The sequence below is a fragment of the Passer montanus genome, unplaced genomic scaffold (assembly GCF_014805655.1).
Source record: "Passer montanus isolate IOZ18808 unplaced genomic scaffold, ASM1480565v1 scaffold10, whole genome shotgun sequence".
Taxonomy (NCBI): domain Eukaryota; kingdom Metazoa; phylum Chordata; class Aves; order Passeriformes; family Passeridae; genus Passer; species Passer montanus.
In genome coordinates this window covers 669,164-681,303 of record NW_024356505.1, presented here as the reverse complement: position 1 = coordinate 681,303, position 12,140 = coordinate 669,164, and the positions used below count along the sequence as shown (strand labels likewise).

General features: G+C 41.2%; 1 protein-coding gene across 2 annotated transcripts; it reads right to left on the bottom strand.

Moving 5' to 3' along the window:
* Nucleotides 1-1,863: 1,863 nt before the first annotated feature.
* On the bottom strand, nucleotides 1,864-11,296 carry LOC120503761 (C-C chemokine receptor type 5-like). 2 transcript variants are annotated; one of them, XM_039712639.1, is made up of 3 exons: nucleotides 11,266-11,296; nucleotides 5,315-5,465; nucleotides 1,864-4,690 (listed from the first exon to the last, which is right to left on the bottom strand). In XM_039712639.1, exon 3 carries the CDS (start codon nucleotides 4,677-4,679, stop codon nucleotides 3,609-3,611), a length of 1,071 nt encoding a protein of 356 aa, XP_039568573.1. In that variant the 5' UTR covers nucleotides 4,680-4,690; nucleotides 5,315-5,465; nucleotides 11,266-11,296; the 3' UTR covers nucleotides 1,864-3,608. The 2 variants fall into 2 exon arrangements, with proteins under 2 accessions (XP_039568573.1, XP_039568584.1); XM_039712650.1 differs by lacking the exon at nucleotides 11,266-11,296 and adding an exon at nucleotides 8,581-8,623.
* Between the last annotated feature and the right edge of the window lie 844 nt (nucleotides 11,297-12,140).

Below are 12,140 nucleotides of genomic sequence, written 5' to 3'. Positions count from 1 at the left end.
TCAGTCCCTAGAAACCAGAGAGTACTTTCAAGAGTCAAAGGTTAGATACAGTCTGTAATTGTCCATACCTTATATTGTTGTCTCTGTAGGGTGTGTTCAGATGGCTCTTTTATTTCCATCCATTTGGTTTGCATTCCACTCAAAAAGTCTGCTATCAGGATAGGTTGTGTCGTATGGGTAACATCCTACTGGCACAACCCCATAGACAGGTCTGTAGAGCTGAGCATCACTTGGAGGTTTTTGCAGTTTTGCATATTGGCTTGTGTTTCTAAAAATGCTGCCCTCCTCTCTCTCAGGTCCCACCTTCCCAGCACCAGTCATTCCAGACTTCAGACATTCAAACCAACATTGCTCTCGCTGTCAACAGATGTACAAAACATATTGGCAGTGACACAAACTGTGACAACCTTATTTTAAATCCTCTTGTTCAATTTTTTTTAAATAAAGTACAGCTCCTAGTAGGCAGGTGTCACCAAAATATGGGTACCCAAAATATGGGTACAAAGCATATTGCACCCCTTTGTTCTGGCCTGGTCGCTATAGATATTCTAAATGCACCAGAATTTCCCAGTTTGTTTTTTTCCCACTGTTAGCTTAAATTTTTTTATTTCTTTATTAGGGAGTAATGCTTCTGAGGCCCCAGTGACCACACTAAACACTTCCTAGTGAAGGGCAATAGGCATCAGCAGTTGAAAAGAGCAGAAAAATTAAATTTCAAAATGAGCAGTATCTATTTGCCTGTTGTGCCGTGTCATGTTATTCTCCTGGCAATTCCTTTGTTTCTGATTAACTGCAACAAGATACCATGTAAATTTGTCCTTATATTCTTTGTATTTATCCCTCCTGTAATTTTCACTGGAAGGAGAGATATTTATTTTGGAGCCTCCTAACTATATGTCTCTCTTATCATGCAGGGGCATGTCGCAGTGCAAAGCTGCAATGAAGAATCAAGGATTATCTTGCTTGGGCACATAACAATAACATAATGTTTAATTTTAGTTTATTTGTACTCCTACAGCACAAAATAGGAGATTGAAATCAGATTTAAAAAAAAAAAAGTGGGGGGGAGTGGTTATAGAGTTTTGTTTATCCTGAGGTGAATAAGAAGATAAGATAGAAGATAAGAAGAGTGTCCAGGGGAGAGAAGGAGGTGTGGATCATAGGCTAAAAAAAGGAATGGGCACAGTGAAGCAGGGAGAATGGCAGGTGAAGCAGAAGCATATTTTCATATGAAAACTTTGAGGACTTAATTTCCTTACACATAAAACTTGGGACAACAGGCGCACTGCTTGTCTGGGATCACTCTATATGGTGCAAAGAGTTCTAAAATTTTCTGCAGAGAGTCTGTGGAGAATCCTGGTTTTATCCCAATATTAATATGGTGACATCTTTTATTGCCAGTCTTTCCCTATTTATAATACACACAACCCTATTTCTCCAAATGTCACTAATTTAAAACCTGTGGCCCCAGACTTTTTCCAAAGCTATTGTAGGTCACTCTTCTCAGGTTTGCTGGTGGATAAAAGCTGTGCCAGCTGCAGAAGTTTCTGGACTGGGCAGACAGTTCTGTGTTTGCTTGGTTTGCAGTGTGGTATTGCAAGTGCCTTTTGTCTTTTTCTCATCTCCACTCTGAGAGCAGAGCCAATGCCCTTTTGCTTATAGAAGAGAACATGGGCCACAGAGTATACACAGATTTCCAGACACTGATTTTATTAATTTCACTGCATTAACATGAAAACAGGCAGAAATGTCATTCCAACAAGAGAAAGATTTACAGTTAAACACAGCAGTAGAAATATCACCGTTACAGCAGGATTTGTATTGCACTGACCTAATTTATGCTTGAAAATTATAAAGGTGCTGTCACATTGTTTCAGTAAAGAAAGTAGAAAAGACAGGAAAACTGTTATTTTTAATCCAGAAAGTTTACTGTGAGGACAGTTTTTGTGTAGTCTATCTGTGGCTATATAACCTCACAAGGTTACAATAGCTGATGGGATAAGAGCTAACAAACAAAAGCAGTGCCCAGGCATTTTGAGGCAAGAGGAAGAAGAGTGTTTGCACCACCTAGACTGAGGCATCTGATACCCAAATTAAGAGGCTGACATTTTCAGGTTCTTTCCACAGGTGGACAGTTAATCTTCCCTTGAGACTAAATCCCATGATTGTTTCTGGCTCAGGCACTTCTTATTCTCTATTGACCACTGAGGGACCTTGAAGAGATTTGCTGTTAATTCAGGCATCTACATCACATGCCTGACCTTAAGTAGCATAGAATTCCCTCCGGTGTCCGTGCTGGAGGTTAGCTGAACCTGCCTCTCCAGATTTCCATGAGCAAGTCCTTCCACGCATGAGCTGTGCCCTTCCAAGGAAATGGGGGAAAAACCAGGACAGTTCACTTGCATAAGGAGGGCTCACCTGCCCTTCTTTACAGTTTGAAGTAGGAAATTGTCTGCTATGTTCCTCCTTCCTCTTCTTTGCTAGCCCATGTCTCTAGAATTCCTTTCTTTTACAGGGAAACTCTCATAATGGAATAAATATATGGCCATTGTACACCAGTAGGCCAATGGTCTTGAGTCTTCAATAAGCATGCAGTTCTCATTGAGGCACCAGTTGGCTAGAGACACTCTTCTCCTAAGAAGGCAGGAAGGTATGCCTTGTCTGGAATGGGCTGATTTTGCAGTTCCAAGGCCACTGTCTTCCTCGAAGTGTATCCCAAAAGTCAGAGTTGCTGTGTGTGTGAAGAGCATGTAGAACCCTACCCTGACACACCAGTGTCACGTGTAGCTGTGCCAACTCTTCTTCTGCACGATTTACCTGTCCAGAACTAGGGAGACCTGCTGTCAGTACTGTGCTCACATCCTTCAGAGGGTCCTGATATTTTATTCATACAGAAACTTGCATAGCACATACCAAGGTAATTTTCATTCAGGTGTTGCAGATCTTTGCTGAAGGGCCTTTATTGGTTTGGTTATGGTTTGGTTTTTATTTTCTTGCAGGGATATGACTTGTCAGTTAGGAGTGTATCATTGTCTTGTGCAGTCAGTAAACTTGGTGTGTGCAATTGCTTGAAGAATTGCACCCACAAAAATCACAATGTTGCTCATTTAAAGCACCCTTTGGAAAAAGTCAGCAACTGAATGGTGATATGGCAGACATAAAATTAAAAAGCAAAAATCAAAATGTTGTAACTTAAAGCTGTCAAAGGATTATGTTTAAAGATGACTGCACTATTAGCAAAATAGAAAAAAATCATGGGTTAAATGATCCCAGTAAGATCTTGTGGTCTTATTACTGCTTAGACTTTTCAATTTTGTATTCCTCTCTCAGTAAACCTCAGTGGACAGATTTTTGTAAAAAAGCACAATCATATTTGTCTGGGCCCTGTTTAAATCCTGGTGTGACCCAGATATGCAGTGAATGTTTCCTGGAGAGCTCATTGATTCTCTTAGTTTAGCAATGGAAAATGCTGTAATCCCAGGGAACAGTTGAATAGGGGGTCATACAGTTTTCAATAGTGGTTGACATAAAGATCTTCAAGAATGTCCGGCACTCCTTAAGGCAAAGCAAGTGATGCAAAATTTGCTAACTAATGTTCTGATGTATTTTTACAGTCCAGTAGAGATGTCATGCTCCGCAGTGGATTGTGTGAATGTGGAACTGACTCTTTCCAATTTTTCACGATAAAGATTTGGACATTTTTTGCAAAGGTGAGGAGCGACATGCTTTCGGAAAAAGGTATAAAGATATGCCCTAAATTTTTCTCCAACAAATACATAAATCACGGGATTGATGCAACAATGGATCATTGAGATTGTTTCTGTCACTTGAATTGCTTTCTCCAGTTGACCTTTAAGTTCACAATTTGGGACAAAAAGTGAATTTTGAAATGTATGCAAAAAAGAAGAAATATGGAATGGTGTCCAGAAGATGAAGTAAAAAATCATGATTACAAAAATAAGTCTGACTGCCTTCTGTTTTTTCTCATTCTTAGATCTCAATAATGTTTTTAGAATTTGTGAGTAACTGAAAATCATAATGAGCATTGGAACAATAAGTCCCAGAATGTTCATCTTTAAAATAAAAGAGTACTTCCAATTTATTGTGGATTCACTTGGATAATGAGAACTGCAAGTATAGCCTGAACTTTCCTTCTGAGTTTTGTGAAATACTACTCCAGGAACAGAAGCCAAAACAGCAACAGCCCAAGTGACAACACTGGCGAGGACACCGTAGGTAACTGTCCTGGCTTTCAAAGCAAACACCGCGTGCACTATGGCCAGGTACCTGTCCAGGGTCAGCAGGATTATGAAGAAGATGCCACTGTAGAAGCCAAGGAGGTAGACACCTGATAGAATTCGACACAGCGCCTCCCCAAAAATCCAGTCGCGAACGGCATAATAAGCCCAGAAAGGGAGGGAAAATACAAAGAGCAGATCAGAAATCGCCAAGTTGAGCAGGTAGATGTCAGTCATACTCTTCAGCCTCTTGTATTTTACCAGGATAAGGACAACAAGCATGTTGCCTGTCAGGCCAAATATCACCACCAAAGAATAAAGTGGTGGCAAAAATTTTGCTGCAAAATGCTTTTCCTCAGTTCCCATGCATGGTGTCGAATCGCCATAGTCAAATTCTGTTGTCAGTGGCCAGTCAGTGTAGTCTGTGGTTTCATTTCCCATGGTGTATTGATCTGGAAAGGAATCAAAGACCATTAAACAAGAAGAATCTCCAAGCTTAGCAGTGAAGGGAGTGAAACATGCTGATGTTCTCATTTGAAATGCGTTTTGCTGATGAGCACACAAGCATTATGATGTCAAGGTGTGAAAGAGAATGAAATAGTAGAACTCCCAGGAAACCCATCTATACATCTGGGGAGTCACACTGCTTCATGTTGGAAGTGTGTAATTACCCACATGTACATTTTTGCTCCTCAGTAGAGCCTGTCAGTTGCCTGACGCAGGGGGAAAGGATGGATGAATTTAATGAGTTGTGGGTAGTTTGGGTAGCTCTTGTGCTCATCCAGTGGCTTTTTAGAGGAGTGTAGAAAGCCAGGAAGGCAGCCTCAGGAGAGCACTGTGCCTGGCATGCAGAGCATAGTCTTGCTTCTCCTAGGGATCTGGCCACCTGCTCATCGTGCTGGTCTATCCTGTAGCCCTTACCCATGGAGGACCAGGCATTGGTCAGATATAAATGGTGCCTGCAAAGGCACTGTGAAAGGGGTGAAAAACAGCTGACTTCAAGCACAGGTTGCTTCAAGTGACATTCTGGAAGCCTTAATGCCTATGGGAATTAGGACAGTACTAAACACACCCACCTGTGCTATTGTGGCTGTTGAAGAGTGGAAAGTCGGCAGTGCTGGTCTGGGTTGAAATGGCAAACGCTGGGTCTTTCACAGAGCCTATGGCAGGTGTAGGCAGTGGAAGTGCTGGTTTCAGATACCTCTGGAATGAAATTGGTGCATGGTCCTGTAGAGAGAACAGACAAAGACCTTAGCAAATGATGCAAAAGAGTTGCTCTTGGAGTAGCCTCTAATACCCGTTTCTGTTGTGGCATCTTCCTGTTAGCTGAAAGGCCTCTCCACTGCTGTTTGGGGATGTATGGAGTTTTGATTCCTTGTTTCAGTAGTTGTTTACAGCCCTTATTCAGGAGTTGCAAAGTTCAGATTGGTAGAGAAGGAGTACAAAGGCAAAAGGCAGCGATATGGCTGTAGCTAAGACTGTGCACTACAGTTCCTCATGTGTTATTCTTCTTCACCCTTTGTCAGTCAGTGTTTCCAGTAAGGCAACAATGAGGAACTACAAGGGTTGTGCAAACTCTCTGTCCCTTCTGTTTTGGTTTAGGGATGGTTGGAGAACTGGACTTTCCCTGCAAGAATGGGTCTGGGTGTCAGCCCCTCCAGTCTCCAAAGCCTCCCCTTTTCCCAGCCTCCTGGTAGGACTGTGAGCCAGATGCAGAAGCACAGATTTGTGTAACTTGATCTCTGATAAGCTCAGGACAATGGTCTTCTCACAGACCCCCAGGGAACACAGAAGAATTCGTGTGTGTCCCATGAGAAGCTGGGCAGAGGATTTTGTGAAGTGTCAGAGGGACCACAAGTGCTCCCTGGTCATTTAGTGAGGAAATGCAATCGATGCCTTTGGTAGGCACTCAAAGAGAGCTACTTGCTGTCTGTTTAAAGGGCTGCTCTGTCTCCCTGTGCTATCATGACTGCTTTTATCAGACACTTTATAACAGATAGTTGGCTGCCCATGGCATGGTGTTGGTTTTGAAATCAGCCTGTTCCTGGAAACGTCCGACCTGTTCTTGGACAAAGGCAACAGTGTCCCGATGCAGAAGAGTTCAGGCAGTGTGTCTGGCCCAGCTTGCTGTGTGATCCCTGAACACTCAAGTCATGCACCAGTGTTCTCTCCTTTCCTGATTACACTTTTTTTTCAGTGTTGTATTCTGCCCTATGTGATTGCAGGCATCTTTTGCAGAGACCACAGTCTCAAAACCACCACCATTTCATTCTGTCTGCACTTGAGCTCTGCAAGTCTAAATGTCACTGAAGAAACTCAGCCCATGGCTGGAGTGACTGAGAGACAGGTCCCTGCTCTGCTTTTTAGTAGATAGGCAATTTAATTACATGTTGGGCCATTCTGAGCTGCAGCAGGTGAAATTTTTGAAGTGTCTTAAGCTCATGTCAGCTTATTCAGCCGTTTAAGAGAAGGCTGATTTCCTGATATGTCATTACAGAGCATTCAGGATCCAGAAGATATTTGGATTTTTATCTTGGTGGATATATGTATAATACAAATAACCTTCTTGAACAGATTTTGTTGGTTACATGGAAGTAAAATGATTTTTTGTGTGCATATATACACAAGTAAATATGCATATACATACATTTATATATAGAATCATAGTACTGTAGAATTGTAGAATCATTTCAATCAGAAAAGACCTCTAAGATCATTGAGTCCAACCATTAACTTAACACTGTCAAGTCCACCACTGAATCACGTCCCTAAGCATCACATCAACACAGCTTTTAAATACTTCCAGGGATGGTGACTCAACCACTTCCCTAGGCAGCCTGTTCCAGAGCTTGATATCCCTTTCTGTGAATGATTTTTCCCTAATATTTGATCTAAACGTGCCTTGGTGCACTTAGCCTTGCAGAATCTTTGTATGTGTATAAAAAGAAAGTAACTTTTATTTTCTTCAAAGTTTGGAACTTATTTTGAGTTGTAACCCCAGCAGAAAATAATTGTGGGAGCAACAAAACTAAAGTTACTGACTCCCTACAGAGTTGTCTCCTTTGCTGTCCAGGCCTTGTGTCCTTTTCAGGGTTGACCCCGGCTGGCAGCTAAGGTCCCATCTGGACAACCCATTCACTTCCACACAGCGGGATCAGGGAGAGAATCAGAAGAGCTGAAGAAAGAAAAACTTGCAGGTTGAGAAAAAGACAGCTGAAAAAGAGAATGAAACTGAAAAAACCCACAAGATGTAATGCAAGGATGAATGCTTGCCATGTTCAACAAGCAGGCAGATGCAGTCCTTGAGCAATGCCTGCTCTGCAAAAACTTCCCTCTGCCCCTAGTTTTATTCCTGAGTGTGATATTGTATGGCACAGAATATCCTTTTGGTCAGTTTGGGTCATCTGTCTCAGCTGTGCTCACAAACCTAAAAGACATCCCCATAAGGGCTGCTGGCAAGAAAATAAGTCCATCCCAATCAGACCAAGTTCACCTTCCCTCCACCACAATTTAGCTCCTGCCCTATACAATTGACACTGACCCTGCCTAGAAAGACAACATGTACTGTGGTTGTTTTGTTTACTGGCTCTGACCTGGTGGGAAATCTCCTAGTATTTATATCGCCCTCCTTTTCAAAACAAGCACAAAATATTAAAAATATTTTCTGAGATGCTTTTTAAAAAAATGCTTCTCCTTTGCACACAGGCAGTGTTAATCACAAAGAACTCTAGAAAACTGCCCTGGATAAAAAGCTCTATTGGAAATTACTAGTTGCACTTGATTTTAATTTTTTTTCATTTATCTCTAACCATATTTCCCATTTTCATTTTTGTGCAGAAAGAAGCATCTTCTGCAAAAGTTATAGCCCTTGACATGATGTCTGGTTTTGGCTCTTAAATTATCTAGGTCTGAACCTTCAGAAATAAGTGTGTTACAGCAAAGAGATCTCAAGGTTTATCTCTGCTCTTATGTTTAAACATAATTGGAGCAATTCTGATTTGAGAACTTGTATTTAATAATTTGGTTTATTTCCTTTTTTTTTTCTGTCCAAAATTACACATGAATATTCAGAAAGTTTTAATTATTTTCATTTTCTGTACTGCATGTGGCCATCAGTGCTCACTGTCCTGACCACAGTCCCACTGTTTCTGCACAGGGTAGTTTTGGTTACTAACAGAAATTCTGAATGATGTTTGCAAAAGTAGGCAACATGTCAAAGCTAAGGTAGACATATAAGAGGAGAACTTACTAATTTATTCTGTGTTTAACCGTGTAAGAGTATCTAAATACATGAACAGTCCAATAAGAGGCTACTGTTGTTTTCCCTTGGAGGACTGGTTACCTTCTGAGTTGCCAAAGAAGCCGGATACAGAGAGGTTTGGCCAAGCAATGGACCAAATACCAGGACTCTGGAAAAAAAAAAATTCTTGCAAAGAACATTGAGTTGCATCTTAGATGGGATAAAATTTGGTTTGCTGAATACTTGTAACTTTGTGAGCCCAAATAAACATAATTTCATTTCTCTAAATTTTATTCACACTTATGACAACATCAGAGATTCTTGCAATGAAGGTGTAGCCCTGAAACACGTCTTTCCAGATTTCTGTATTTTGGCTGCTTTGAGAGAAGCCTCACTAGCTCTTGAGCATTAGCTGCTGTCTGCAGTGTCACTTTAAGCTAGAAGATGTCTAGGTGCTGGTAGGACTATTAGACATGATATTGTCATGTCATTCAAGCAAAACAGCTCCTGAGTTGCTACAGTGACTTATTTAGGGATGACATTTGTCACAGCCCAATGAGTCTGCTGTGCTCTAGAGGGGATTTGGAAAAAGTTTCCCCTCAGAAACAAGAACTTGTTATAACTGCAAGTTACAAGAGCATCTGTGCATGAATGGAGTTGCTTATTTCAAAACTGAATGATCTCCCCAAAGTTCCTTTCACCTTTTTTCAATTTAAGAGAAGATTTCTCTTTTAAAATGTATGAGTGGGTAACACAGTGCTACTGCCCTCACTCTCCTCCTTTCACAAATGCCAGCATTTGGCACACAGAAAAAGAAATTGCTTAATGACTTGTAACCAGCTTAAAAGTATGTGTCAGCAGCATCTAGGGCACTTCATGGAGAGAGAAGTGCAACATTGCACTGAGTAATACTGAAACTTAAATAACAAAATATAATACCACATACTCTGATGGCAGGCTCTGCAAGAGAGGTACCCAGTGTTTCCTGCTAACAGCTCTACCTCTTTAACTTTGACTTTCTAGGAGGAGCAAAACTGCAGAGACAGACTGCACAGACACCTGCACTTGCTTGGAGAGCAAGCATAAAAGTAAGAATTTTTCCTTAAGTTACCAGGAAAGATGAAGGAAAAGATGGCAGTGTAAACTAAATACTCTGTGTAAGACTCTGAACTGATAGTTTCCCTCAAACACAACTTTTCATGCGGTAGTGACCACAGGATTTCTTTCTAGGATTTGACTGGGCAAAGAGCCCCTTCCAAAATTAAACCTTGCCTGGGAAACCACTTCCTCTTTTCTAACAGATGAGCATTTGAAGCATTCAGAATTACTTACCTCCAAACTGATGGGTTTTTTTCAACCCTGCAAAACTTTGAAAGTAAAATATATCCTGGGCTGAAAAAAGCAGTCCTAATTCTCTGTGAGCCCTCAGGATCTGATTGTTTATGTTCCCCATCAAAACCAGAGAGGCAGTCTGGCAAAAATTCTGAGCTTTTCTGCAGTTAAATAGAGTCAGTCTATGGGCCTCAAGACAAAAGAAGTAGGATGTGTTCTTACCTAAACAAATTTACAGTAAAGGAATATCATAAGCACTGAAAAATAGAATTCTGAGAAAGAGAAATTTGACACGTGTTAAGTATCTTCTTCCAAATCATGAATATGTGTATACATGCGCTCTTCTCTTGTGTAAGCTAACTTCTGGGCTCGTATGTGCATTAGGGGTTTTTTTTGCTGTGGTTAGGTTTGGGTTTCTTTTTTCCAGTATCTGATAAAACATTGAATTCAGAGTAGTTCAAGCAGCAACTGGAGACCCAACCATTCTGAGGATGAACTCAAGTACAAAATGGAAGGGTAATAGCTTGGAGTGGAGGTTGCCAGCATATGCCATAGGATCATGTGATGTCTTGTTATTGCCCCAAGGGTGTCTACACTGAGAGGTTCAAGCCCCCTGCTCTGTTGCTGTCAGCTGTTCCAGGCAAATGACAGTGAAATTCTCCCAAGAACATAAAAAATAATGAAAAATAATTTGTAGTCTATTGTAGCTTTTTTGCTAATATAAAAGTGGTAAATCTCATTTATTCAAGCAGAGGAGCTCACCTTTTCTTGTGTGTGAGTAGAAAAATTCCAGTGTAGTACTGATGATTTTATTAATGTAAAACCTCTTTAACAAAAATTACAATCTGAGTATAAAACCAATACCTCATTGAGATGTAGCTGAGGTATGGAGTAAAGACTTTCTAATGTGGTGGCACAGAGACATCACATTAAAAAGAGGACCCAGTCACAATATCCCTTTAGAACATGATAATGGAATAGATTAAATGTTTGAATAATACAGAGAAACCATGTGATAGGATAAGGATGGAGTTCACCTGCCAACTGCATTTGACAGAGCAAGTTGAAAGTAAAATTAGGTTTAAAAAGTAACCATTTAGGTTAAGCATGAAGGATTTAATGTCTGATCAATTTTTATCCTTCGCAGAATGCCACTTCAAGCTATCAGTCTCCTGGAACTCCTTCAAAACTAAGACCCAATAAGTTTCTGGTACAAAAACAGATTATCCTTTTCTACACCAATTGTCCAGTTGAATTCTCTACTTTCACATTTAGCCTTATCCCAAGCTCTAAGTTAGTTACAAGACCCAATTGTTCCCAAAGATATTATCTCTGCTTCAATGTCAGCTCTACTGCCACTGTCATTAGGCACAGTGCCTCCCTACTTAGTAAATTTCTCTCAAATATACACACAACTTTAGATGGAAAGATAAGGGAAAAAAATCAGTTACTCACTGTTTCATCAAGCTGGTCTAACTGTGGGTTCTTCTTTGTGAACGAGCACTTATCTGAAAATAGGAAACAGCACTTCCTGTGACATATTGCAAAAGGGGGGTAAGTTTCTTCTCCTCTGAAAAAGCTTGATTTCCTGGATGAGATCAGAACTGGTGGATGAAGACTTTATGGGTGACAGCTTGTTCTGGTCCAGCTGGAACTACTCCATCTCTACAGGGTTAAGACTGGCTGGTTCAATAAAATCCCATTCTCAGATCAATAAGTATTTCTACCACTCTGGAAACTTCAAATCTCAATTTACTCACTTCCAGTCTGTATCCATTGCATTTTGTACTGTCACCCCATGCCCTTGTAAAAGGTTCCTCTCCTTTCTTGGAGGCTCTCTTCAGACACTGGAAGGCTGCAATTAAATCACCCTGAAGTCTTCTCTTTTTCAGGCTGAACAAACCAAATTTACTCAGATTTTTCTCATAGGAAAAATCCTCCATCCCTCTAGTTGTCTTCGTGGCCTCCTCTGGACTTGCTCCAATAGTTTGATGCCCTTCTTGTGCTGGGGATCCAAGAGCTGGATGCAGCACTGCAGGTGGGGTGTCACCAGAGCAGAGCAGAGCAGAGCAGAGCAGAGCAAGGGGCAGAATCCCTTCCCTTGCATACTGGCCATGTTGCTCTGGATGCAGCCCAGGATGTGTTTGGCTTTCTGGGCAGGAAGTGCACATCACTGGGTCATGTCCAGCCTCTCATCCATGAGCACCCCCCAGTACTTCTCCCCAGAGCTGTTCCCTATCAGTTCATACCTAAGCCTGTGCTGATACCTGGGGCTGCCCTAACCCAAGTGCAGCACCTTGCACTTGGACTTGTTAAACCTCACAGGGCTC